This window comes from Sus scrofa, chromosome 7 (genome assembly GCF_054392235.1).
Source record: "Sus scrofa isolate SSC_HxYL_T2T_F1_AM1 chromosome 7, Sscrofa_HxYL_maternal_Yorkshire_Landrace_v2.0, whole genome shotgun sequence".
NCBI lineage: Eukaryota > Metazoa > Chordata > Mammalia > Artiodactyla > Suidae > Sus > Sus scrofa.
The window spans coordinates 43,662,186-43,689,328 of NC_139389.1; the positions used below are offsets into that span (position 1 = coordinate 43,662,186).

General features: G+C 41.8%; 2 protein-coding genes and 1 long non-coding RNA gene across 9 annotated transcripts in view; 1 reads left to right on the forward strand and 2 right to left on the reverse strand.

Annotated features, from left to right (window-relative positions):
• The window catches only part of KIF6 (kinesin family member 6), a 357,515-nt gene extending 340,916 nt beyond the window's left edge, over positions 1-16,599 (reverse strand). For 5 of the 6 annotated variants that reach the window (XM_084968009.1, XM_003128378.7, XM_084968007.1 and 2 more), the window contains exons 1-3: positions 16,438-16,599; positions 12,342-12,451; positions 6,672-6,746 (exon numbers count right to left, since the gene is read on the reverse strand). Coding sequence is in view for 4 of the 6 variants with exons in the window: in XM_003128378.7 (XP_003128426.5) it covers positions 6,672-6,746; positions 12,342-12,451; positions 16,438-16,503 (251 nt within the window). In the remaining 2 variants the exon portion in view is untranslated. The remainder of the gene's footprint in view (positions 1-6,671; positions 6,747-12,341; positions 12,452-16,437) is intronic. The other variant, XM_084968006.1, reaches the window with a different exon arrangement.
• Positions 1-27,143, reverse strand: part of MOCS1 (molybdenum cofactor synthesis 1) — a 918,787-nt gene that overhangs the window by 676,160 nt on the left and 215,484 nt on the right. The window lies entirely within an intron of this gene.
• On the forward strand, positions 16,720-26,141 carry LOC146401537 (uncharacterized). 2 transcript variants are annotated; one of them, XR_014810098.1, is made up of 4 exons: positions 16,720-17,373; positions 20,509-20,645; positions 23,311-23,441; positions 24,361-26,141. It is a non-coding gene; the product is annotated as an uncharacterized LOC146401537 (long non-coding RNA). The 2 variants fall into 2 exon arrangements; XR_014810097.1 differs by having other exon boundaries at positions 16,738-17,373; positions 24,292-26,141.

A 27,143-nucleotide genomic window follows, 5' to 3' on the forward strand; every position in this document is an offset into this window, starting at 1 on the left:
GGGCATCAGTTGTCACATTCTAGATCATATCTAAAGCTTCTGTTTTAGCAGGCCTCTTCCGACAGTATGCTGCTGGTGTTACCTCACTCCTGCCGGATGTGGCGAAGGATTGCTGTTCTCCCCTCAGCCTCTCTTGACACCTGTGGAAGGACCTCATTCCTGTGGACGGAGGGGAAACCTCGGGCTCCTCCTAGGCTTCAACTGACAACTCCCTGGACAGGAGAGGGAGGGGCACCTTGCGAAGCTCAGTGATACCACAGCAGGGTGGGGAGGCCTTGTTACTGCTGGGTGGTGGTGAACTCTGGGACGCCCATGAGACTTCCACTGACAACCTGGGGAAGGGGAGAGGGAAGCTGTCACCTCCACGTGGGGATGAAAGTCCTCCCTCTCCTCCTCAGTTACCACCCTGACAGCAGGAGAACGGGCTGCCTTGTCAGAGCCAGGCCTTTGTTGTCTGGGTGAAGGGGGCCATGTTTCCATGGTATTTGGCTGGAGTAAGGCAATCAGCACCTACAAGTTTCTATCTCATGGGGCTGCCCCTTTCCTGGTCCTCTAGCCATAGAGAGCAGAACTTTTGGGGTACCTTTGAGTCTGTTGGTGTTTCTGGGTCACCGGTTTCTCCAGCATCCAGTCTGGGATGTATGAGCAAAAAAACAAACCAAAACCAAAAAAATGCAGGGAACTCACTGCTGTGTCATTCCTGTAGGTCCCAAGGTCCCCTACCTTCTTCTCTCCACCTTTCAGGGACTTATTCTGTTTCTTTTGCATATACAGAGTTTTTAGTTATACTTAGTGAAAGAAATAGAGATAACTGTGTCTACTGCATCTTTCTCTGCAGCCAGACATCACTGGGCATAAAGTGGTAAAAAGAATAAAGATTTCTAACTTTTCAACACTTAGACTGAACAAGGCCTTTAAGCACACAAAGTACATTCATATGCATTGTTTCTTTTCATCCTCAAAACAACCTTGTAAACTCGGTATTATTAGCATCTCCTCTCTCAGATGGGAGAACTGGTTCAGAAGTGACAGGTCTGGCCCAGAGTTACACAGTGAGTTTGCCACAGGGCTGAGGCCAGAATTAGATTATTCTACTTGATGCCAATTTCCCTTGAGCCAGACAAGGCAGAAGCATGAGGACATAGAGGTGAATAACCTGAGTAATTGACCAACACATCTGGGGGGAGGGTGGCTGCACCCGCAGCATGCAGAAGTTCCCAGACCAGGGATCAAACCCTAGTCACGGCGGTGACAGTGCCAGGTCCTTAGCCCTCTGAGCCACCAGGGAACTCCAGGATTTATTTTATTTTATTTTTTTATTTTTTATTTTTTGTCTTTTTGTCTTTTCTAGGGCCACTCCCGCAGCATACGGACATTCCCAGGCTAGGAGTCTAATCGGAGCTGTAGCTGCCAGCCTATGCCATAGCCACAGCAATGCCAGATCTGAGCTGCGTCTGCAACCTACACCACAGCTCACGGCAATGCCGGATCCCCAACCCACCAAATAAGGCCAGGGATCAAACCTGCAACCTCATGGTTCCTAGTCAGATTTGTTAACCATTGAGCCACGACAGGAACTCCTACAGGATTTATTTTAAATCCTCTCCTAATGGCCCTCCTTCTCCTCCATCCAGGTCTTGTCTTGAGGTTGCAGGATCTGTTCTCTGCTTGCATAGCAAGACTGGACAAACCATGGGACCCATAGCATCATCCAGCAAAGCCTGTTTCCTACAGCACATGTGAGAGCCCTGCTGGGCTTGGCCCTTGTCCTACTGGGGTCTGGGACTGCCCCTCCTGTCAGAAAAATCCCTCTACCAAGCCCTGGCCTCCCACCCAGCCAGAGTACCGGTGGACAGATAAGCTCTGACATCCTTCCCCAAGTCCTAGGGGCTTTCTTCTCCTTCAGCCTCTTCTTAGCATAAACTGAAAGGCTGCACTTGATATTGTACATCATTCATGAAATCCAAGGTTGAAAAGCAATGGTTCACAATAGCTTTTCAGAAACCAACCTGGCTGGCCCTACTGCAGTGCCGAGGCTGAAGCTGTCTGGTGGTGCCACCCACAGAGATCTATGTCTTTGTCATAGCCAGGCCTCCTGGGAGTGTGCACCCTATTCATTTTGGTTAAACCATGTTCTTTTCTAACGCTGTTTCCAAATTTTTTTCCAAAAGCACTCACTGGACCTAAAATAAACTTCCTGCACCCCCAGCTTTCAGGTCAAACATAAGATTGGCTGGAAAACTGGGATTCTGCAGATTTACAAGAGCATGTGATTAAAATCTTCAAAAAGTCTAGATTTCAAAGTTTTCTCCCTCAATCTTTGAGTAAAATTCCAGGATGAAGCGATATGTCTAGCTTGTGGCTTGAGGTAGCCCCTGACAGAGCACCACATCCTTCCAAGGTCAATGCATTCCAGTCTAGGAGGCACAGCATTGCATAAAGCATCAAATAAAGCTACAGACTCTTTTATACGGTGCAATACCATACCCGATACACATCTGTGGACCTACTAAGTTTTATCTTGACAAAAAGTTATTCCATAATCAATGAGCAAGATAAATACTATAGAAGGCAGCTTTTATCTGTTACCAAACAACATAGGATATATTTCATAAAAATCAAAGTCCAGGAGAGGCAGAATGTACTTCCTGGTGGAAATGTGCTAAATAATAAATAACCACAAAGATTCTTTTCATTAATGTCCAATGATAACATTTAAATCTTTATAGATTCTCACCACCTGTCCCATAATTCTGTAGTCATGGAGTCATATCATTGATTTGAATAAAGTAGGATGAGTCTAAATTACTAAAATTCCTGAATTATAGAATTTTGGAAAGAAATAGAATGAATCGTATTTAGCTTTAATTGTACACAGTAAGCAAAATTAAGTTATGATGGGCTAACCCAGTAGAGTAGCTTGAAAGACAAGCTGGAAATATGTTGGGATGGGTTCCTAAAGACTCATCCTCACCAGAAACAGCAGGCATTTCTGTTTAACATCTAAAGTGGCACCGTTTCCATTGACTGACCTGCCAAAGTATATAATTCTTAAAAAAATATGTTTCAATGTATGGGGATAAATATTACTTCAAATGTTGTGTGTGAGACTTTATTGAGATTTTGTATTTTACCATTTCAAAGTCACACAATTCAAGTTTACATAAAGCGTGAACATACTATATATGACATATTTAAAGGCAATGAAAATAGTGATTCCCCCAGGCTCTTAACTCAGCATTAATTTGCTTAATAACCCTCTCCTTTGCAGATGAATCAGAGGGAAATGAGTCTGCCTCCATCTGTCTATCCACTGTTGAAGAACACTTTCCTGCAGAGTAGGAGCCTGGATTAGTGACAGTGACCAGAGCCCATGGCGGCGGGGGGCGGGGGAGCAACACCCAAGATGGAAGAATGTTCTCACACCCAGAAGACAGGCTGAGGGCACACCGTCCCACAGCCCACACTGTGCCCTCCCCGCAGACGGTAAGGGAGCTACAGTGAATGGAAACAGCATTCTCAAAAAGATAATGGCCCTTCTCAAATGACAGAGGTGAGCACACCTTTAAGAATCCCCAACTATCTGAGGAAAATCTGTACCAGAAAAGAAAGGCATCAAACTCAACAGTAGAAGAACATTCACATAAAGAAAAGTATACATATATTTTTTAAAAAGGCGTGGAGTTCCTATCATAGCTCAGCAGTAATGAATCCAACTAGTATCCACGAGGATGCAAGTTTGATCCCTGGCCTCACTCAGTGGGTTAAGAATCCTGCATTGCCCTGAGCTATGGTGTAGGCTGCAGATGTGGCTTGGATCTGGCATTGTTGTGGCTGTGGTGTAGGCCAGCAGCTGCAACTCTGATTCAACCCCTAGCCTGGGAATTTCCATATGCTACGGGTGCAGCCCTAAAAAGACAAAAAAAAAAAAAAAGCCAGTGTTTCCAAAAATGACAATAATTTTCTTCAGAAGGAAAAGGGAGGCTATCATATGAATAAACAAGAATAGACTTCTTTCATTTCCTACAAATGAAAATTAAATTTTTAAAAATTAAAAATATAAGAGGTAAGTGATAGAGAATACCCATGGCTGAAAAACAAATTACCACCCTGGAAGATGGAGCTAACGACTTCTTTCAGAACTCAGAACCGAAGACAAAGAGGTGGGAACCATGAATGGATAGTTAGAATATTTGAAGGACAGAACTGGTAGCTCTGGATCTATTAGTTCCAGAAGCAAAGAATAAATAAGTTGGAGGAAAGGAAACTAATTTCTTAATTAGCAAAGAAATTAGCAACATGATGACCCTTGAGCTTGCATGTAAGGGTTCTCAGACTGAAGTGGCTGAGAGACCAGAATGCACAAATACATTAAAAAATACCCTACCTAGGCTATCAATAGACTCACTGATATAAAATATCAGAAGAAAAGTATTAAAGAGGACAAAGAGGAATGTTTCCTATTGAGGAAGGAAATGATTCCCCGGGGGCCAACTTGAGCATCTCGGATCAAAATGCTGTTGCCTGTCATTTCGGAAATCTTGTCATCATCAGGTTGGGTATCTCTATCACGTCAGTGAACAAAACAAAGAAATCCCCAGCCTTCATGGAGTTTTTCGTTCTAGTAGAAAGTAGACACACACACACAAACTAGTAAGTACACTATATAGCATGTCAGATGGTGATAGGTGCTAAAACAAATAAAATAAAATAGGGGAGGGTCACAGAGAATGCAGTTTCAAATCAGGTACTAATAACGGAAGGCACTGCAGAGAAGAGGAGACATGAAGAGACTTCCAAAGAGCTGAGGAAGCAACTATGCAGATTCCTGAAGGGAGAGAATTCCAGGCAGAGGGCACAGCAAGAGCTGAGGGTGAAGTGGGCTCAGGATGGGTGAGGTGGTGGGTAATGGCAGGAAAAAACAACATCCATGAAACTAAGGTTTCTCTCGCTGACCGACTTGAGCAAGTCTCAAGTCAAAACATGTGAGATGAGCTACACGAAAAACAGCATAACCCAAAACACTACTAAAAAAAGGAGAGAATTTGAGAAATGTGTGACATCCAATCTAAGAGATCTGAATTTAGTCTAAAGAGATGCTATTGGAAGGAGTTCCCGACATAGTTCAGTGGTTAACGAATCTGACTAGGAACCATGAGGTTGCGGGTTCGATCCCTGGCCTTGCTCAGTGGGTTAAGGATCTGGCATTGCCGTGAGCTGCGGTGCAGGTTGCAGACTCGGCTCAGATCCCATGTTGCTGTGGCTCTGGTGTAGGCCGGTGGCTACAGCTCCGATTAGACCCCTAGCCTGGGAACCTCCATATGCCATGGGAGTGGCCCTAGAAAAGGCAAAAAGAGAAAAAAAAAAAAAAAAAAAAAAAAAAAAAAAGCTATTGGATTGTGACTACAACTAAAATAGCTTCAGCCTACTCAATTATATTTTACCCATTGTGATGGAAGATTGGATAAAAAGAGAATGGCCTGTTTAGCAGATTTAGGGAACTAATGGACAGCGTGGTAACTGCAGCCAATAGAGCTTATAATAACATGTACCATATATCTGAATAGGACTAAGAGAGCAGATCTTAAACGTTCTTACCATAAAAAAGAAACTAACTATATGACAAGCCAGAGGTGGTAGCTCATACTATGGTGATAATCAATTATAGTCACAATGCAACTCATAAGTGTATCAAATCAATACATACCATCTTAAACTTATACAATGCCATGTACCAATTATATCTCAATAAAAGTGTTTTGAAAAAAAGAGAGAAGGGCATGGTTTGAGCAGGATTTTTGAGACAGGCGTTTGAAAGGGATGATATGCGTCAGTGTGTTTTCGGCAATGTTGTGGTTGAAGGTGTACTGATCAGTGGACTTGGAGAACAGGTTGATTCAGCAGATAAATTTTCCATTTTAGTCATAAAGATAGATATATCTGGGGAAAATCAGGTCATTAAAATCATCCAAAGGAATTCAGGATCCGAAAACAACCTTATTAGTAGTAGTTTCCCATATGGACTCCCTACAAAAGGAGTGTGTGCTTAGCTAAGGGCTTGAGAGTCCAGTGCCGAGGGACTTTGCCGATATACAGGAATTAAACGGAACTCTGCTTTATTTAAATTTATGTATTCTCATGTGAGTCTGGTTCTAGTAGTTAGCAGCCTGGGACGACCTGGGTATACGGAAACAAGAGGGGCCTAAGCTAAGAAACAGAGTTATTACACTGAGGCGGGGTCCCCCACACCCAGCCCTGCCTCCATCTAACCACATGGCCAAAACACCGTACTAGAGAAATAGCACTAGACTTAATAGCTAGACAACCAAATAAGACTCTGCCACCACCAGCCACCAACCCCGAGATAGGAGATTTAATCTCTCCAGTCCTCAGAGATTTACCTATCTTTCAGAATGGGAGTAATAAAAGCTATTCTGTCTACCTCACTGGTTTGTTCTGAGGCTCAGAATCTAAACCCAAAACAAACAAGCTGTAAGCATAGAAGGTGCTAATGCTACCATCATCACATGCCCTACAGCCTGGGTATATAACTGGGTATATAACTGAAGTACGTTAACACAATTATCTGAGAATTGAAGGCAAGATGAAAGCCATTGACTCATGGAACAACAACAACAACAAAAAAAATGTATATATATAGGAAACCCTACCTCTCAGCAACTGGTTTGGCAATGTTTTCAAAAATGGTCTCTTGCTTTGCATCCTGATCAAAAATCCTTTGAAATCTGCAAATGTGAAAACAGTAATTATTTAAAAGCTGAGCCTTCAAACACTACTGGATGAACACATTTTCCCCCTAGAAGCTTTGAAAATTACCCCATATTTACATCATTGGGCTTACCTAACCTAACACAATGTTTGCCCTGTAGCCCAAACACACTGTGCTCTTGTACCCCCGTATACAAATGGTGGTAAACAGTATTGCTTTGACAAGATCTGCACAATAAATCCCTCTGAAAAACTGCAGCAGCTTTGAACCAAATAATAAACTGTGTGTTTTTTAGCTCTCAAGAGGGACAGTGTCTGCAACTGGCATCAAATTCAAATCTAGAGAAGTGCATGAGATGGAAATCCAAGAACGGGATGTAAACAGCCAAAGAACTTCTGATGTCTGACCTGTAAGAAAAGTACGCAGCTGTGAAATGTGTGATTCTTGAATGTGGTTATAAAGTTTTGCTCTGAAGTTGGCTTTCCATTAATTAGATATTGCATCCTAGCATCAGCTACTTAATTTTAGGATAGTCTATTCCATTCTGTTGGTCATGAGTCAAAAGCCAAGCAGAAAATTGAGGTAGGCCTGTCTTGCAAAGGAAATCCTGATCAGACCAGCAGGGCTGGGGGCCTGGGGAGCTGGAATGTCCATTCAGCCTCCTTGCAATGGCACAGGTGGAATGCCTGGGAGAGACTCACAGCCTGTCCTTACACAGGGTATTAACTTGCTACCAGCGAGAATGGTCCCCACTAAAAAATCATGAAGAAAGAGACCAGAAGCAAGATTAACAGGGAGGAGGAGAGGGTGAGGAGGAGAAGGGTGAGAGAGAGAGAACACAGGCATATGGGACAAAACATTAACAGTCGGTGAGTCTCCCACAAAGGGTAGAGGACAACATCTGATTGCACAATTCCTCTACCTCTTCTACACATTTAAAAATTTTCAAAATAAAAATTGGGAGGGGTGGACTTTCAAGCAAAACCTTTGAAACACACATGTCCGGAGCAGCTTTCAAAGTGGCTCGGGAAACTTTGGTGTATGTGTCTGCCCCCACCAATCCACTGGGCACATCTTCAATAAAGTAGAGACTATGTGAAATGCAGGGTATTTTTTTTTACTACTGAGGAGGTCAGAAGGATGTCTGTAGCTGGGCTGGAAACATAAAATGGAATGAAATTCATGGTCTTTGATCAACATTCATCTCAAAAGATTCCTATGGCATATCAGCCACCCTTTTGAAGAAGCAAATAGTGAAACTACACAAAGAGAGATTGTAAGGCACTCGGGGTACTCATTAAGAAGGCAAGACTGTATTTTAGCAATATTTACTGAGTATGCCCAGAACATGCGTCAGAATTCTACAGGTGCATGAGGGCTTCAGATACGAAGGTTGAAATGACGAAGCCACTCAAGTGCTCTTCACTGTGATGTCTGCGCATAGACCCAGCTGTGCCTCTGGATGATGACGTCAAGGCTATTTTGCTTCTTTTACCCAGTTGATGATGACTGAGCAAATGAATCAGTCAATCCTAACCCCACTTCTTGAAGAAAGAGGCATGACATCTACCACCATGTCAACCAAAGATGGAAGGACTTTCAATAAATCACAAAATGTGCATGAAACATCAAATATTATTACCCCAAACATTTTATTTTATAGAATGTAGTTGCAGAGGAATCTGAAAAGTCATTACGATCAGCAATCTTCTGAAAACCACTGAAGAGCAAAATAGAATGATGATAGAGTTTAAGTTCAATCCAATCCTTTACAGAGGAAGATACCGAGGCCCAGAGAGATACAGAAATTTACTCATGGCCCTGGAGCAAATTTATAATGTGCCTTGAGACATAACTTAGGTTTCCTGATTCCTAGCAGGTTCTTTCATTGATTAGGAGGTTGTGGAGACTTTTTCTAAACTTCATTTCAAATTCGGTACATGCTGATCTCTTCCCATTCTGAACCTGTTCCTCCTGGTTTTCCTCATCCCAGTAAATGACAACTCCATTCTTTTACAAGTTCAACTCCAAACCCTAGAGTATATCCTTGACTTCTCTCTTTCCATTACTATCTACATCTAACCCATCAGCAAACTGGGTCAGCTTTGACCTTCAAAATACATCCAGGGAGTTCCCTTCCTCAGTGGTTAACGAACCCAACTAGGATCCATGAGGATGTGGGTTCGATCCCTAGCCTCACTTAGTGGGTTTAGGATCCAGCACTGCTGTGGCTGTGGTGTAGGCCGGCAGCTATAGCTCTGATTAGACCCCTAGCCTGGGAACCTCCATATGCCACAGGTGTGGTGGCCCTAAAATAGCAAAAAAAACAAAAAGCAAAAAAAACCACATCAAGAACCCAACTATTTCTCAACACTTCCACTTGCAGCTACTCAAGCTGCCCTAATTTCCTGCCTGGTCTCCCCTGCCCCTTAAGTCTATTCTGCACATGTTAGCAAGAACGACTCTGCTAAAACATAAGGAAATTACTCCATTCCCCTGCTCACGACCCTCCACTGCCTTCCCTTGGCACTTTGGGAAAAGCTCCATATGATCTGACCACTCTGCTGCCCCCTCCAGCCATACAGACACCTCACTTTTCTTCAAACTTGCGGGTACTCTCCCATCCCAGAAACTTCCCTCTTACTACATCCTCGGCCTGGAATTCCCATCCCTCAGATATCTGAAAGTCTGGCTTCTTTACCCCTCAAGTTTTTGCTAAGATGGCCACCTTTCTGAAGACCCTGTGAAATACTGCAGCCACCCCTCCCCTTGCTTCCCCTATTCCCATCACGCCTTCTTCGCTTGCCTTGCCTTGTTCTTCTCCACAGCATTCCACACTTTCTGACACAGACACATTGCTCACCCACCTCCCCCCGCTAAAATATAAGCAGCACCCTGGTGCAGAAGCTCGGCGGTGTATTCCCCGCTATAGCCCTAGCCACCGAAACACTCACAGTGGATGGTTAATGAAGATTTACGGATCGCAGGAATGTTCTTGGGAGAAAACTGTCTTTAAAACGCTTAAACGTTTCTCTCTGAACATATGGAAGAGTGAAATATTTGGTAATTTCTTCATTTAAAATACTAAAACAATATTTTTAATTCAGAGATGTGGAAAGAACAATTGAGATTTAAAAATAACCAAACAGCACTTTTTCGATAAACATATGTTTAAATACACCCTACTTACACCCACATGATATACAGAATACTCTGGAAAGGGCCAACAGAGACATGGCCAATGAAGAAGCATTAGCAATCAAGCAGAATCATGTTGAGGAGTTTCCCTCTTGATGCAGCAGACGAATCTGACCAGCATCCATGAGGCTGTAGGTTTGATCCCTGGCCTCACTCAGTGGGTTAAAGATCTGGCGTTGCCATGAGCTGTGGTGTACACTGCAGATGCGGCTCAGATCCTGTGTTGCTATGGCTGTGGTGTAGGCCAGCAGCTACAGCTCTGATTTGACCCCTAGCCTCGGAATCTCCGTATGCCACAGGTGCAGCCCTAAAAGGCAAAAAACAAAAAACAAAAAAAAACCCAACTAAATATAATAATAATTAAAAAAAAAACCCAAAATCATGTTGAATAAACTGTTTTAGCAAAGTGTAGCTTTGTGGAGACTGGTCTAGAATAGCCAGTTATTAAGTCATAGCTCCTAAGGAATGTCGCATGCTTCCACCAGTGACAGAAGGCCCTGTTCAAAAAAGCAAGTCATGTATTTGCTGCTTAAAGGACAGAATGAAAGGCAATGAGGAGCCAAAAAGACAAGGTGAGGACCACCTCACTCTGCAACCACGTGCTACCTTCCTGCTCATGCTCATTGTAAGAGGAGACCCAAGAAGAAGATGGGGTGGAGGTGGAGGAAAGAAATACAAGACTAAGGGCAGAGTTGTCAAGACCAAAGAATCTTTATGAGACAAAATAATAAGAATAATAATGAGGAGTAGGTGGAGCAGGAGGAGAAATAAAAAGTAGAGAAAGAGCGAGAGAGAGAAACACACAAAAAATACCTGAGATGGCTTTATCCAAAGCGCAAGGACAGAAATAGTCTCAAAACCAGGCCTATGTAGGAGTTCCCACTGTGGCTCAGCAGGTTAAGGACCCAGCATTGTCCCTGTGAGGGTGCAGGTTCGATCCCTGGCCTCTCTCAGTGGGTTAAGGATCCAGCATTGCTGCAAGCTATGCTGCAAGGCCTGGGAGCTTTCACATGCAGCAGATGCAGCCATATAAATAAATAAATAAACAAATACATAAATAAATTCAATGTAAAACAGCCTAGAGAGAAATGTAAGAGAGGAATTAGCGTTCTCTCAGCAGGATCCAGAAACCCAACACCTAAATTTGGTCCAGAGATTAAATATGGGTTTAACTTGAGCTCAAATTTCTCTAGAAATCAAAAGTAGGGATTAAAGGAAATGATATCATCTGAAACTGGAGAATAAAGACAGTATGAAACAGCCATATTCAAGGCCTGGCTACTACAAGAGGATTCAGACCAAAGGCACTGACGACAATCTGGAGATTGCTGTTTGGGTATTTCCACCTGAACCATGCACACAGTTCAGCACTGTGCATGAGAATATAATGCAATCCATCAATAAGAGTATATAAGTAAAGACAAATTTTCTAGTAGCCACATTTTTTGAAAAAGTAAAATGAAACAGGTGAAATTAATTTTAATAATATAGTTTAACCCAGTATATCCAAAATTTGATCATTGCAGTATATAACCAATATGGAAAAATTCTTGAGATATTTTATATATATATATGTATATATACACATACATATATTTCTTCATATGAAGCCTTCAAAAATCCTTGATGTGTCTTATACATCTCAGTTCAGACCAGCTGCATTTCAAGTGCTTCAGAGCTACATGTAGCTAGTGGCTGGTACGTTGCACAGTACAGGTATAGAGGGTACATATGTACGTGTTATGAAGAAAGCTCACCTATACAGCACACAGATTGTTCCTTAAGTTGTCTTCAATAAAGGCTAGTCATGCATCATGCATTGAACTGCCTGTAAGTACTACACTACAGTGGGCCAAGTAGGAAAAAGGTAACACTTGATACACAGATGCAGGAAAGAAAGGCTGGGGAGTTCCCATCATGGTGCAGCGGAAATGAATCCAACTAGGAACGATGAAGTTGCGGGTTCAATCCCTGGCCTCGTTTAGAGGATCAAGGATCCGGCATTGCCATGAGCTGTGGTGTAGGCTGCAGACACAGCTCGGATCTGGCATTGCTGTGGCTGTGGCGTAGGCCGGCAGCTGTAGCTCCAATTAGACCCCTAGCCTGGGAACCTCCATATGCTGGGGGCCGGGGGGTGGGGGTGGCCCTAAAAAGACAAAAAGACAAAAAAAAAAAAAAAAAAAAAGAAAGGCTGGGATCTTGGGATATCCTGCTGGATACAGAAATAGACCCTCTTTTTCACTCTGGGCCCAGCAGAGAAAAGACATCTTGAATTCTATCCTTAGATAAGATAGAGAACTGTACTACATTCTCCCCCCAAGAAATGGGGCCAATGATTTCACAGTGGATATTAATGTAGTATAAAAGTTAGTTTGATAGAAAAACAGAAATGAATAAAGAGGAAAAAACTTACTTGAATCTGTAGCTTTCTCGCTTATTATTCACAAATCCATCTGCCAAATCACGAGGTAAGATAATTTCCAAGCTAGGGGCTAACTTTTCATCTTCATCTATGGAATAAATCTGCAAATATGAAGACAACAAACGAAGATAAAATGGTAAAACTATGGATCAAACTATGACCATGTTATTATGATATGCATTGTAATGGTATTAAAAATCTACTTTTAAGATAAAAAGACATAACAGTATAATTTGGATAATTTTCCTCTTTAAACTCTGCACACGCAAACAGATATATGGAACTGAACAAAAGGTAAAACCTAAATCAATGTCTAATCAAAGTTCAGATCCTCTTTGAATGATCTAATATTCAAATTTGAGCATTTATCTCTGCTGTGGAGAAACTAAGAGCCCTGAAAACAATGTAGTATTGCTTTAGAATTGTGCATCAGAAATGAACATTTTACAACAGCCAATAAGAACTTCTGAGCATGTACAAAATGCTAGACACAGAGATGAAAGGACTGGGTCTGAGGCTTCTCAGAGAGCTCACAAGAATGCCCTAATTCAAGTTATGTTCAAAGAAGCCCAAGTTTCCGTGAGACATATTCCAGCACTTGATAAAAGACATGTGGTTTCAAAAGACACATGTAATTCGTGCCTTTGATGTCATTGTCAAGGTTCTCCTCCCAGCCCTGCCACTAATTAGAAAATGACCTGGGAGGAATCACTTAACCTCCTTAAGCTGATATGGAAATGAAGTGTCTTGACCAACCCCCTTGACAACTGTAATAATCTGATTCTTGTCTTGGTTATCTACTCATTTATTGGCCAGAAAAAGCAAGAGTCAAGCCTATAAAAGAGGTCATGTGGAATAAAGAAACATCTAAGATTTGATGTCCAAAGACCTGGGTCCAGCACTGATCTCAATTTACCAGCTGTGTTGACCAGCCACCACTTTGAGAATCTCGGCACCTTACACATAAAATGAAGAAAACAGAATTGCCTCCATTACATGATTGCTGTGGGGAATCAAATGATGTCATGCAAATGGAAGCATTCTGTAATGCACCATAAAAAATGTTAGTCATTAGATTTAGAGGTTTTTTAAAAAGACTTCTTGTCTTTCACCAAGAAATAAAATTCTTTCTAACAGGCAATACTTCCTGTTTAAGACCCATTTAGATGCTTGATTATGGGGGAAGAGGCATATGCTTAAATAAGTAAAAGCCTACCTAAATCTCCAGAAAGTCTGAATAATTTTCCTAAGCAGATTTTTATTGAGCCTTCTCATTTAAAATGTGAAGAATTCATGTAGAAAAGTCATGCTGTAGAATAAAATTATTTGTAGAAAGTAATGGCATCAGGTCCCAGGCTTTCTCAAGAGACATTTAAAAATTATATCCTATAGGGTACTACATTATTTTTTTAAAAAGGTTAATGGCTAGACAGGTGAGTGAAAGCGGTGTGCAAGACATAAAACATATAGGAGTGAGGGGTGCCATACATTTTTTAAAAAATATGTAACACTCAGTACTCAGATGACAAAAAGAACTATAAACTAGAGTAGAATACTAACCGTCAGCCCCTCTCATTAAGTCATTCTTTGAGGAATTAAGAAAAGTCCCTAAACAGGAGGTCCCGTTGTGGCTTAGTGGCTTCCAACTAGTATCAGACTAGTAATGAACCCGAGTAGTATCCATGAGGATTCAGGTTCGATCTCTGTCCTAGCTTGGTGGGTTAAGGATCTGGCATTGCTTCAAGCTCTGCTGTGGCTGTGGTGTAGTCCTGCAGCTGCAGCTCCAATTCAACCCCTAGCCTGGGAACTTCCATATGTCACAAATTTGGTCCTAAAAAAAAAAAAAAAAAAAAAAAAGTCCCTGAACAGAAAGCTTTTTAATAGACTGGCTTTCTACCATTAATCCTAAAAATTTCTGAGATAGAGTAGTTTTTTTTTTTTTTAAGAATAGAAGATAATTAGGTTAAATGCAAGGATGAATATGAAAATACTTTTAAATATACAAAGCACTAAACACATGAGGAGCACTGCTGTTTGTTAAAGTTGTCACAGAGGCTTGTCTCATGTATCTTTTAATTTATTAATTTATAAATTATTATAATTTAATGTATAGTGCCTTAAGGAATAAGATTACGAAGTAATGGAGCTACAAAATGAAGAGGGGGGAAAAAAAAACCATCAAATCATTCTTGGTTTCATGCTACAAGGGGCATTTCTCATCAGAGAAACAACCATATAGTCTTTGGGGGGCAAAAGGCTGGGGTCCTAGAAGTGGGATTTCTAAGGAAGAGCAGACATACACTAACTCAAAATTCATTCATCTGCATTCTCTCATTTTTGTATATGTGCCATAATGTTGCATCTCTGAAAGAACCTGGCATTATTAAAATACAGCAGGACACCTAAAAATATTTCCTGGAGTAGCAAACAAGGCACTCCACAGAAACTCACCAAAGACATGCAAAAAGTGACACATAAAATATCCAAAAGCTGCACTTTAAGAGGAAGTTTGATATTAAATCCAACATTCCCTATCAACCCACCACCATCCCCAGACCACCCCCCTCCCCATCCTGTCACATCACCACATCAAACACCTGTTTTTGACTGCTGAGACCATGTAGACAAGTTCAGTATTTTTAGCTAAGAATGGAGGGGGGTATTTTTAATATGTGATACACTTTTAAAAACCTTCTTGTAAGTGAATGTAAGATGAAGAAAAATGGGATGATACCTATAGTTCCTTTACTATACTCTTTAGTCCCTCAAAAAAAAAAATTTTTTACAAGCCAGTATTTCTTTGGAAAAGATTTTCATGCATCCTTTCCTAAATGCATTTCACGAGTGCAAATATGGAAGATAGCGAGGCTCACAAGACACTATATTCTCCTTGTTTTAAATACATAAATTACATGAGACAAATGCTAAGGTTTGAGGTGCTATGTCGTTACATATATACATACGCACTGTGCAGATATAGGATAGAAGTAAAATATTATTAGTAATATTTCCTTTCCAGAGACTCAGGAATATGACTCAGACTGCCCTTGCCTATATCCTCATTTTGTGAAGTAAAAATTTCTTGAGGATCCAAGAATTTTGGAATAAAAAATAAATAAAAATAAAAATTCCTTAATTAAAATCAGACTTCTGTCACACACTAGGTAGGTGGCTTGGCCAAGTTATTTAACCTGAGACTGTTTCTCCATTTATAAAATGAGGAAAAATGATATCAACCTTGCAGGGTTCACATGAGAATCAGGGATAAATGTAGACAAAGTATTTAAGTGGTAAGAATGATCATACTCCTTTGGCAGAAAAGAAAACAATGTTTTGAAACACTTGAGAAGCAAAGTGTCTCTGCTCAGAATAAGGGTCATATCTTAACCTTCTTTGTACCCTTCTGAGTTTGCGCCAGAGAGGAAGCACCAAGTAAATCCTCAGATAATGTTTTGTGAATAAAGAGTATATGTGTTTTCTTTGTGTCTGGATGCATAAATATCTATCGATATCTGCAGTGAGTGTATGCCAATGTTCACGTTTCTGCTCAAAATGATGATAGAGTTAGTCAACAAATTCTAAGGGCCCAATGGGTGCAAAGCCACTGAGTATACTTTGTGAATTTATATTTGTAGCCATTATCTGCATCATCTCAGACGTGTATAGACACGCACTTCTTGCTTGCACGTTTTGCAACATAAGTTTGAGTGTGCACAGCTGCAGGACTGTTTCCCAGAAAGATGCAATAATGGTACAGAGTGGAGGCGCAGTCTATGTCAGCTTACACGCATGTGTTTGCCCCTGCGTGAACCCGCGTCCTGGGGAGTCTATGCAGGCTCTGAGCAGGGATGTGGGTCTGCGCCCACAAGGTTGTGCTGGGGGGGCGGGGGGTGGACTGGGGGGGGGGGGTCTGTCTCTCGGCACCCCTGACAGCCGAGGCTTTGGGGTCAAGTGTGCTAGATTCCAGGCCGCTTACCGCGCAGGGCTCCGAACCCCTCACCCCGGCCCAGGCCCCTCGCGTGCCGCCCCTCCCCCCTGCCTGCAAGGCAGTGCCGCGCCTGGGCGCCGGTGCTACTTCGACCCGTACCCCTTGTGGCTGCTTCCGGACAGTGGGCTTCACCCTGGCGAAAATTTGGATCGTCTGCTTCACCATGTCCTCCCCGGCTCTTGCACTGACCCTTGACCTCTCTCAAGCCCTGTCTCTGAAAACTTATGACTCCGGTCACCTCAGGCGAGCCTTAGCAACAGTAACTAGGGACACTACCCAAGGAGCACCGCGCCAACCAGGACCGCCTCCTCTTCCTAATTGGTTGCTGAAGGGGTGGGAAGGCCCAAAGGGAGGGATCGAGGGGGCGGGGCGGGGTGGGGCGGGGCGGGGCCGAGCGGAGAGAGCTGAGCCTGCGCATGATCAGGTCTGGACACCTGGCTTAGTGCCAGAATGTGCCTAGAGAGTGGTTAACGGGGTGATAACCGCCATGCCTTGCCTGTTCTTTAATCCATTCCTTCTCTCTGCCAACACCTCTTTTTAGCACTGAAGTTATTCTGGTTTTTATTATTCATTCATTGAAGAAATGGCACTCCATCTGTGACAGTAATATACTGGGTGGAGATTCTGAGCTGATACAACTTCCTATGCCCACTTGGAGATTAGTGTCTGATGAAGGAGAGATTTGTACTAGAAAATTACAGGTTATGTCAGGGTAAGCATAGAATTCTGTGGAAGGGCATCTCATCTAGTTCTGTTCTGGAAGAGACCAAACTGGAGGAAGGGAGACTATTTCCCATGCAGTGGATGTGTCGTGAAATGATGGGCTCTTTTGTGCCCTGTTGGTGGGAATGTAAATTGGTACGTTACTCTGGAAGACGGTGTGGAGGTTCCTTTAAAAATAGAACTGCCATGTGATCCAGCAATTCCACTCCTGAGTATTGATCCAAAAGAATTGAAATCTGAGAGATATTTGTGCTCCCATATACACTGCAGTGTTACCCAAGCTATGGAACCAACCTCAGTGTCCACTAATGGGTAAGTGGATAAAGAAAATGTGCTATATACAATGGAATATTATTTTATATATTCTATGTTTTATTTATTTTTATAATATTCATATATATTGATATATTATTCTGCCAAAAAGGAAGGAAATCCTGCCATTTGCAACAACATGGATGAAACATGGATGGACTGGAGGGCATTATGCTTAGTGAAATATGTTAGAAAAGACAAATGCTATGTGATCTCACTTATGCTGTGGAATCTAAAAAAGTCAAATTCACAGAAACAGAGAGTAGGATGGTGATTTCCAGGGACTGCGGGTTGAGGGAAATGGGGAGATATTAGCCAAAGGGTAAAAACTTCCAGTTATAAGTTCTGGGACCTAACATACATCATGGTAACTCTAGTTAACAACACTGTGTTATGTATTTGCTCAGAGAGTGAATTGTATATGTTCTTATGAGGAAAAAAAGGTAATTCTGTGACGTGATAGAGCTGTTAACTAGCCTTAGTGTAATAATCGCTTCACAATATATGCATGTGTCAAATTAGCATATTGTATACCTTAAGCTGATATGTCAGTTATATCTCAGTAAAGCTGGAAAATAAGTCAGTAAATAAGTAAATAATAAAAAGAAAAGATAGGCTCTTCAATAGACAGGGTTAGCACAAGAAAAGATGTCCTATCACCTGGACCATGCATGTTAAAAATGGCAGTGAGATATCACTACACACCTATCAGAATGGCTAAAATTAAAAATAGCGACAAACCAGATGCTGACAAAGGTAAAGAGAAACTGAATCACTCATTCATCACTGGTAGGAATGTCTAATGTAAAATATGTCATGGAGAATCATACAGCTTCTCTAGAAAGCAGTTGGATAGCTTCTTAGAAAACTATGAAGATGCAACTACTATAAGATCCAGCAGTTATGCTCATAGGCATTTATCCCAGAGAAACAAAAACCTGTGCTCACACAAAAACCTGGATTTCCTATTGTGGCTCAGCAGTAACAAAAGTAACAAACCCAGCTAATATCCACAAGGACATGGATTCCATCCCTGGGCTCACTCAGTAGGTTATGGATCCAGTGTTGCTGTGAGCTCTGGTGTAGGTTGTAGACGAGGCTCAGATCCCACATTGCTGTGGCTGTGGCATAGGCTTGAAGCTGTAGCTCCGATTGGACCCCTAGCCTGGGAACTTTCACATGCTGCAGGTGTGGCCCTAAATAGCAAAAACAAAACTAAAATAAAAAATCCAAAAACCTATACATGAGGGTTCGTAGCAGCTTTATTCATAATAGCTCAAAACTGGAAACAACCCAGATGTCCTTCAACCACTGAATGGTCAAACTGGAATACTATTTGGCAATAAAAATGAGGAAACTACTGATACATAAAACAACTTGGACAAATTTCCAGGGAATTAGGCTGAATGAAAGAAGACAGACTCAGAAGCGAAATACTGTATGATTCCATTTATGTAACATTCTTGAAATGACAAAATTATAGAGATGGAGAGCAGATTAGTGGTTGCCAGGGGTTAGGGAGGCAGAGAGGGGGTGAGGTGGCTATGGCTATAAAAGGATCCTGGTGATGGACTGTCCTATATCTTGACTGTGATAGTGGTCACAGAAATCTATGCATGTGATAAAACCACATAGAAGAAAACACACATACACACATATACACTACACATATAAAACTAGTGAAGACTTAATGAGATTGAATAAGATGGATGGATGGCATCAATGTTCGTTCCCTGGTTGTGATATTATACTATAGTTATGCAAGATATTACCAGTGGGAGAAACTGGGGGAAGAGGATGCAAGATGGCTCTAAGTTATTTCTTAGAATTGCATGTGAATCTACAATTATCTCAAAATGAAAAGGTTTTAAAAAGAAACTCTTAGAGAATGAAATTCTTAGAATGAACTCTTAGAGTTTCTCTAAAAAGAAACTCTTAGAGAATGAATATTTTTGCAAAACACATACCTGATGAAGGACTTGAGTCCAGCATACTTAAAAACTCTTAAACATTAATCATAAATAAGAAAACGAACTACCCAATTTATTTTTTTAAGAGGGGTGTCAAAGATTTCAAAGGACACTTTCCACTAGGAAGGTGAGTACATGAAAAGACATTCCACATAATTCTTCATTAATGAAATGAGAATTAAAACCATAATCAGATACTATTACACACCTCTCAGAATGGCTAAAAATAAGAAAATAAATAGGCATTCCCAAGAGCTGGCACGGATTCAGAGCATCTGGAACTCTCAAGCATGGCAGGAGAGAATGCAAGATGGGGCCTGTCATTTTGCAAAACTGTTTTCTACTCTCTTATATGTAAAACTGTATACATACTGACCATGTGAACCCACAGTCCTACTCCTAGGTATTTACCTAAATGAATTGAAAACGAATGTTCACATAGAAAGGTAAACAGGAATGATTATTGTGGTTTTATTCACAGTTTCCCAAAGCTGCAGACAAAGCAAATGTTCTTCAACTGGTGAAGGGATAAACAGACTGGTCCATCCACACAATAAAAAGGAGTGGACTGCTGACGCTGGTAACAGCACAGTTGAATATCAAATGTATTATGCGGAGTAGAAGATGCCAGACTCAAAGTCACACACTTTAAAATTCCATTTTTATGACATTTGGGAAAAAAAGCGAAACTGTAGGGCTAGAACCACTGGCCAGATCAGTGGTTGCCAAGGGCTGGGGGTAGGGAAAGAGGTTGACTACAAATAAGCATGAGAGAGTTTGGGGGGGTGGAGATGATGGAATGATTTCATATCTTGATTTTAGTTGTAGTTACAGGACTATGTACATTTGTCAAGATTCATGGAACTGTCAATACACTTCAAAGGTAAATTGTATGTAAATTATACTGTTATACGAAAAGCAAAAAAAAAAAAAAAAAAAAAACAGAGAATGGGGAATGAACAGGTGTGGCAATAGCAGGGAGAGAGAAGAGGGGAGAACCAGCTATTTATGAAATAGATTTTAAGGGCTGGTGCTGGGTGGTAAGAAAGAAGTGACTCAAGAATGGGCAGTTGGGATGTTTCTGTGTGGTGACCTTTTCGAGTCATGCTGCAGTGAACATGAGATGGCAGGTACCTCTTCAATAGACTGGTCTCATTTCCTTCAGGTGTATACGCAGAAGTGGGACAGCCTGTGTCTATCTACAAATGAATGGATAAGATGTCAAGTGTATGCGTATACACTATGGAATATTATTCAGCCGTAAAAAGAAGGAAATAGCAATTTGTGATGACATAGATGAAGGTAAGTGAAATAAGCCAGATAGGGTGGGAAAAATACTGTAGAGTATCACTTTAATGTGGAATTTTTTAAAAAGTCAAACTTATAGAAGCCCAGAGTAGAATGGTAGTTACCAGGGACTAGGGGATTGGGGAAATGGGGAGATGCTGGGGAAAGTCTCAGGTATAAGATGAGGAAGTTCTCAGGACCTAATTACAGCATGGTGACCATAGTTAATAACACTTTATTGCACACTTGGAATTTGTTAAGAGAACAGATCTTAAGTGGTCACCCCACAATTTTTTTTTAAAGTAACCATGTGAGGTGATGGATGTGTTAATTAACTTGATTTGGTAAATATTCCACATGCCAAATTTCAAGCACCCATTGAGACTTCAATCCTTAGTTGGGTAAAGTTTAGGAGAAAGCTGTGGCTGATAATACAGACTGGGGAGTCATCATAGGGTTTTTTGCAGAAAATAGTAATTAAGTCCTTTACAAGGATGGAGGCTGCAGTCATGATGCTGATGGTCAGAGGTGTAAGCAAGGCTTCAGAGGAGACTGGAGGAGCAGCTGGAGTGAGGGAGAAAGGGGACTGTTGTAGCTTGGAAGCCAAGGGAAGAGAACACTTAAGAAAAAGGAAGTGTCCAACAGTGTTGGATATTAAAGAGGAGGCACTGAGGAGTTCCCTGGTGGCTCAGGGGGTTAAGGATCTGGTGCTGTTACTGCTGTGGCACAGGTCCTATCCCTGGCCAGGGAACTAACACATGCCACAGGTATAGAAAAAAAAATGCACTGAAAAAGTCCATGCAGTTTAGCAACTAGGAGGTCATTGGTAACCTAGACAGTGGCTTCAGTGGAGTGATGGGATCAAGGAGTAAATGGGAGACTAGGAAGTGGAGGCAACCAGCCAAGAGGTTATCTTTTCAGGAGTTTGCTGGTGAAGGGTTTCAAAGAAGCCAAACACAGGATGAGAGCTCAGGGAACTCAGGGTAAGGAAGGATCTTTTGTTCATATCTAAGGGAGTGAAGCCAATAAGGGAAGAGAAATTGACAGGTTGAAGGTGCAGTAACGAGGGAAGATAATGTATGTTTTCCCTGGTGAATAATTGACAACCTACCAAGAGGGTGAGTGGAAGAGGCAAGGGAGCCAAGGATGTTCAAAAAAGACCATTTTTTCCCCTTTATTTAGGGCCGCACCTGCAGCAAATGGAGGTCCCCAGACTAGGGGTTGAATCAGAGCTACAGCTGCCGGCCTACACCACAGCTACAGCAACGCAAGATCCGAGCCACATCTGCGACCTACACCACGGCTCAGACAATGCTGGATCCTTAACCCACTGAGCAAGTGCCAGGGACCAAACCCGCAACATCATGGTTCCTAGTCGGATTCATTTCCCTTGCATCACGACAGCAACTCCTAAAAAAGACCATTTTAATCATCAAATCATGGTGTCTAGGTTGCTTAGAGATAGATGCTGGTGACCTTTGACTGGAGGAGTGTTGTAAGGAGGGATAGCTATGGGGTGAGCAAATAGGAAATTTACACTCGTCTTGAGCATGATCAATACAGTGATGGGGAAGAAGTATGGGTTCAAATCCTGCTTGTATCGTACCTAAGGGCGTGGCATTGGGCATATTAGGTTTTTAAGTCTCAGCGGTCTCATCCAATAAGTGAGGGTGGATGATAACAACAGCTGCGTCACGGAGCTGGGAAGACTATGAGTGGACCTGCGTGTAAAAACGTCACTGCCTGGTGAGTAGAGAGTGCGAGGTGCCCAAAGGGTTCTGACCTCGGGACTGGAGTCCTTTGAGTGTAAAGACCTCCTAAGGAATGGAAACTATGACATATATAAGTGGAGAAGACATACCAGGGATCACAAACTCAAACATCTCTGGGGGCCAGACTGGTGGCGTAAAACCTTGTCGAACAGACAAGTCTATGTGTGACAATAGGCCGTGGTCCTGTGAACTGGAGATTGTGTTGCTCCCAACTAAAAATATTCACGTTCAGAAGAGTTAAAGCACAAGGCTGCCTAAATAAAGCGCGGCTGTGAACTCCCGGCTTACATGCTCTGTTTCTGGTATAGTCACCCAGGCTCAGTGACCCTGACAGGTTTACCGAAATCTCAAACAGATGGCTCTAATGGGTATTAAATAAGTTTTGAGATTAAATCTCCAAATTTTCCCACAACCGACTTGGTATTCCGTATTATTATTATTTGCACCTTATCCACTTGCTAAAAGGGGGGAATTAAGCTGCCTTCAAATGGTTTAAAAGGCTCTTGAGCTCTGCAGCTGCCAAAATAACATATAATTGCACCAGGCAAATTAGCCGGGGTTTATAAGCCTCAAAGCTGAAAGAAATTAAGCTGTGCCTGAAGTGAATTAGTCTCTAAGCAAGCTCATTGGGTTTTGTTTATCTGTTTTTTAAGAAAAATTGAAACTGTGATCCAGTACTTGTTTTCAACCAGCTCTTTAGCTGTTGATGCTACAACTATTCCTTTTCTTTAAATCTGAAGAAAGATCTGTTAGAATTTAACAGGCTGGTAATTTTGATATTATAGACTATGTACATAAAATGGCCTAATTGCAGTGAACGTCCCCTTCCTCTGTTTTATTCCTTGGCTTTGGGGAATTTATGACTGTTCAAAAGCCTTCCACTGCCCTAACACTCCTTTTATTGTCAGATGAGCAAGCTGTTCAAACAGGTGTAGCGGCGTCCCCAGAAGAGGACAGAAAACACTTGCTTGGGGTCGGTCTTCTCCTGCGCATTCACTCCAGGGAGCAAGACAAAGAGCCAGAATTTTGCTGCTTACTAGTAAGTAGCATTGTTATCAGAATAAAAGTCAACTGCTGTAAACTACCCCTCTACTCTCTTGAAAGCTGCTCTTATCCATAATAAGAACTTAAGAATAGGTTTGGAGAAAATGGATAGAACACCATGTATGATTCCTTCTTTCTTTCTTTCTTTTTTTTTTTTTTTTCTCAAGGCCACACCTGCAGTATATGGAGGTTCCCAGGCGAGGGGTTAAATCAGAATGGCAGCTGTAGACCTATGCCACAGCCACAATGGATCAGAGCTGCATCTGTGACCTATGCCGCTGCTTGTGACAACACCAGATCTTTAAGCCCTGAGCAAGGCCAGGGATCGAATCTGCATCTTCATGGGCACTATGTCGGGTTCTTAACCCATTTAGCCACAATGGGAACTTTGTGATTCCTTCTTGATTCCTGAGTGTCCCAGATTGAGGATTCCCTGGAAAAGAATGGAAAGCTGGGGAAGAAAGAACATATTTTCTGGGGAGGATGCCTTCCTTAGAAATCCTCTTGTCAGCTGAGCTGCTGTTCATCAGTCTTACGAAGAGTCCATATCAGAGGGATCTCCTTATACTTGGTAGAATAAAAAAGCCACTCATTCCATTGTTTCTGAGTCAAGAGAGAGAATACACAGAGCATCATCCTGGCACTCATTAAATGCTGAATAATAACAACATGCTGTTAAATGGCAGAACAAGGGTACCACAAAATCTGTAATATATAATTTCAGCAAAGCATTTTCTTTGGAGAATATGTTCAGCTAATTTAAAGCATAATTTCATTAGTGTAACCGTCTTTGCATACGCAGCAGAGTGGAATTCATAAAACTTTACCGCTGCTTGGGTTTACAGGATCACAGTGGGAATCACTGGGTTTGGTAAACGTGCATGACTTCCCTTTCCCTCTGATGGTGGATGCAGATTTTCGACATTATCCTGGGAACTCTGGGCTTTATCCCTGTCTGGCTGAGAGGCAGAGGCCCTTTTCCTCCTGCTTTGTCTGATCCTCTTCCTGCAGCTCTCCTGGGGCGCCCCCCTCAACAGCGACATCAAAGTCGCCTATGACTGGAAGCTGGTGGCCAGCCATATGGAATTACAGCCCAGGCTCTCCCCGGATTACAGAGTGTAGCATATGAACCAAATGACAGTGCCATGATACAAAGGAAAGGCTGGTTTAGGGATGGAAAATATGACCATTTGTGTATTTATACACAGGCTCCTCATAAACAACCTGAATGTTTCACCAACATCCCAATGAAGCAAGGGATGGGCTGAGTTAAAAACAGCTCCAGAATGCTTCTCTTCTAAGTAAATTACCCACACGGTTCCTATCTCCTCTGGGTGTTAAATGTTCTCCTGCATATTTCAGAATTTAAGAAATGCTTACCTACAAATAGCGTAACTTAAGACATAAAAGAAAGTGGCTCACCTAGCAGACTTCCTTTATCTAATGCGATATTATTGCCACAAAGCCCAATGACATCTCACCGATCCTGAATCTGGCTATTTAGCCATTGAATCTGCTTAGATCTCTACTTCATGGGTTCGCTTCTCCACCCCTCCAGATTGGCTTTCATCTCCCACAGGCCACAGGACCTGTTTGAACTTTGCACCTTCCCAAGTGATACCTTTTTGTCTGTACATCCTGCAATAACGTCATGATGGACCCAGTTGCCCAGGCTTGACCTCAGTGTTGCTCCTTGCTGCTTCCTCCCTCTGAGATAGTCATATCTGGATAGTTTCCAAGTCCTGAGGACTCTGCCTCCAAAATATCTTTTGTCTCAACTCCATGCTTGCTATTTACTGCCTTACTGTGGCTCTTTGTCTCTTTGCCTGAATTAGCAAAGATCTCCCAGCTGCTTTTCTTGCCTCTAATCTTGTTCCTCCTTTATTTCACGGTCTACACCTGCAACCAGATTATCTGTATACCATGCAAATCAGTTCATGTCACTCCTGTTTGAAAACCACCAATCCTTCCCATTACAAATAGAATTGAGTCCAAAGAGCCTTCATAACCTGGTCCCAAACTCTCTCTACATCAATTTCACAGCCCTTATCATGTCCCCTACCCCTCAACTCCAGCCACTGGTTTCTTGCAGATCCCAAACACACATGCTTTTGCAAGTCGCCATCCCTTTGCTGTCCCTACTGTTTCCAATGCCCTTCCCACTTTATTAGAAATTCCTCCATGAGAATTGGAGTCACACCAGTCAGAATGGCCATCATTAATAAGTCCACAAATAACAAGTGCTGGAGGGGGTGTGGAGAAAAGGGAACCCTCCTGCACTGTTGGTGGGAATGTAAACTGGTACAGCCACTATGGAGAACAGTTTGGAGATACCTTAGAAATCTATACATAGAACTTCCATATGAGCCCGCAATCCCGGACAAAACTCTACTTAAAAGAGACACATGCACCCACATGTTCATTGCAGCACTATTCACAATAGCCAGGACCTGGAAACAACCCAAATGTCCATCGACAGATGATTGGATTTGGAAGAGGTGGTATATATACACAATGGAATACTACTCAGCCATAAAAAAGAATAACATAATGCCATTTGCAGCAACATGGATGGAACTAGAGAATCTCATACTGAGTGAAATGAGTCACAAAGACAAAGACAAATACCATATGATATCACTTATAACTGGAATCTAATATCCAGCACAAATGAACATCTACACAGAAAAGAAAATCATGGACTTGGAAAACAGACTTGTGGCTGCCGGGATGGGAGAGGGAGGGAGTGGGAGGGATTGGGAACTTGGGCTTATCAGACACAACTTAGAATAGATTTACAAGGAGATCCTGCTGGGTAGCATTGAGAACTATGTCTAGATACTCATATTGCAACACAACAAAGGGTGGGGGGAGAAAATGTATACATGTAAGGATAACTTGGTCCCCTTGCTGTACAGTGGGAAAAAAATAAATTAATTAATAAAAACATGAAAAAAAGAAAAAAAAAGAAATTCCTATTCTTTAGGAATACTCAACCCATCTTTCAAGACATCACCTGTTCCCTACACACCATCTCCCCCATCTCCCCTCAGCAAAGTTAGTGACCCCTTTCTGTGCAGCTAACTCTTATATACCCCTTTGTAGTAGTACTTATTGTTCTGCCAACATCGCCTGTATGTATCTGTCCTCCCTTCATGCCAGGGATTATTTAAAACTTTAACTGTTTCCTGCTTCTGCCTCTGTATTCCCAGTAGCTAATAAGGCTTTAGGTACATACCAGAGATTTCTCCATGCCTGATGAATGAATGCATGTATGCATAACTCATTGCAAAGAATCAGTAAAATATAACCCCTACCATTTAAATTTTTATCTGAGGTTCATATTTCCATGGTGAAAATCACTTTCCCCTCCTCTCTCACCCAGGGGAACTGAGATGACCTACAGATGGAGTAGACTCTGAACAGGAGAAAGAGAAGCAAACACAGCATCACTGTTTGCATTTCTGAACTCTCTTTCTTCAGGAACAAAAAGATGGTTACAAATTTCCCAGGGTGATAAAGAGAGCACATTAACATTTGTGTCAGTGGAAGGTAACAGAAACAGTGTAGTGATAAGTATAGAAGCAAAGTAGCACCATTGTTAAGTTAGTGAGTTTCATCCAGGATGTCTGGAAAGCATTTAATGAATCTAGGAATAAACTTGTTTTTAATTTTAAAAGAATGCACTACTTACAAA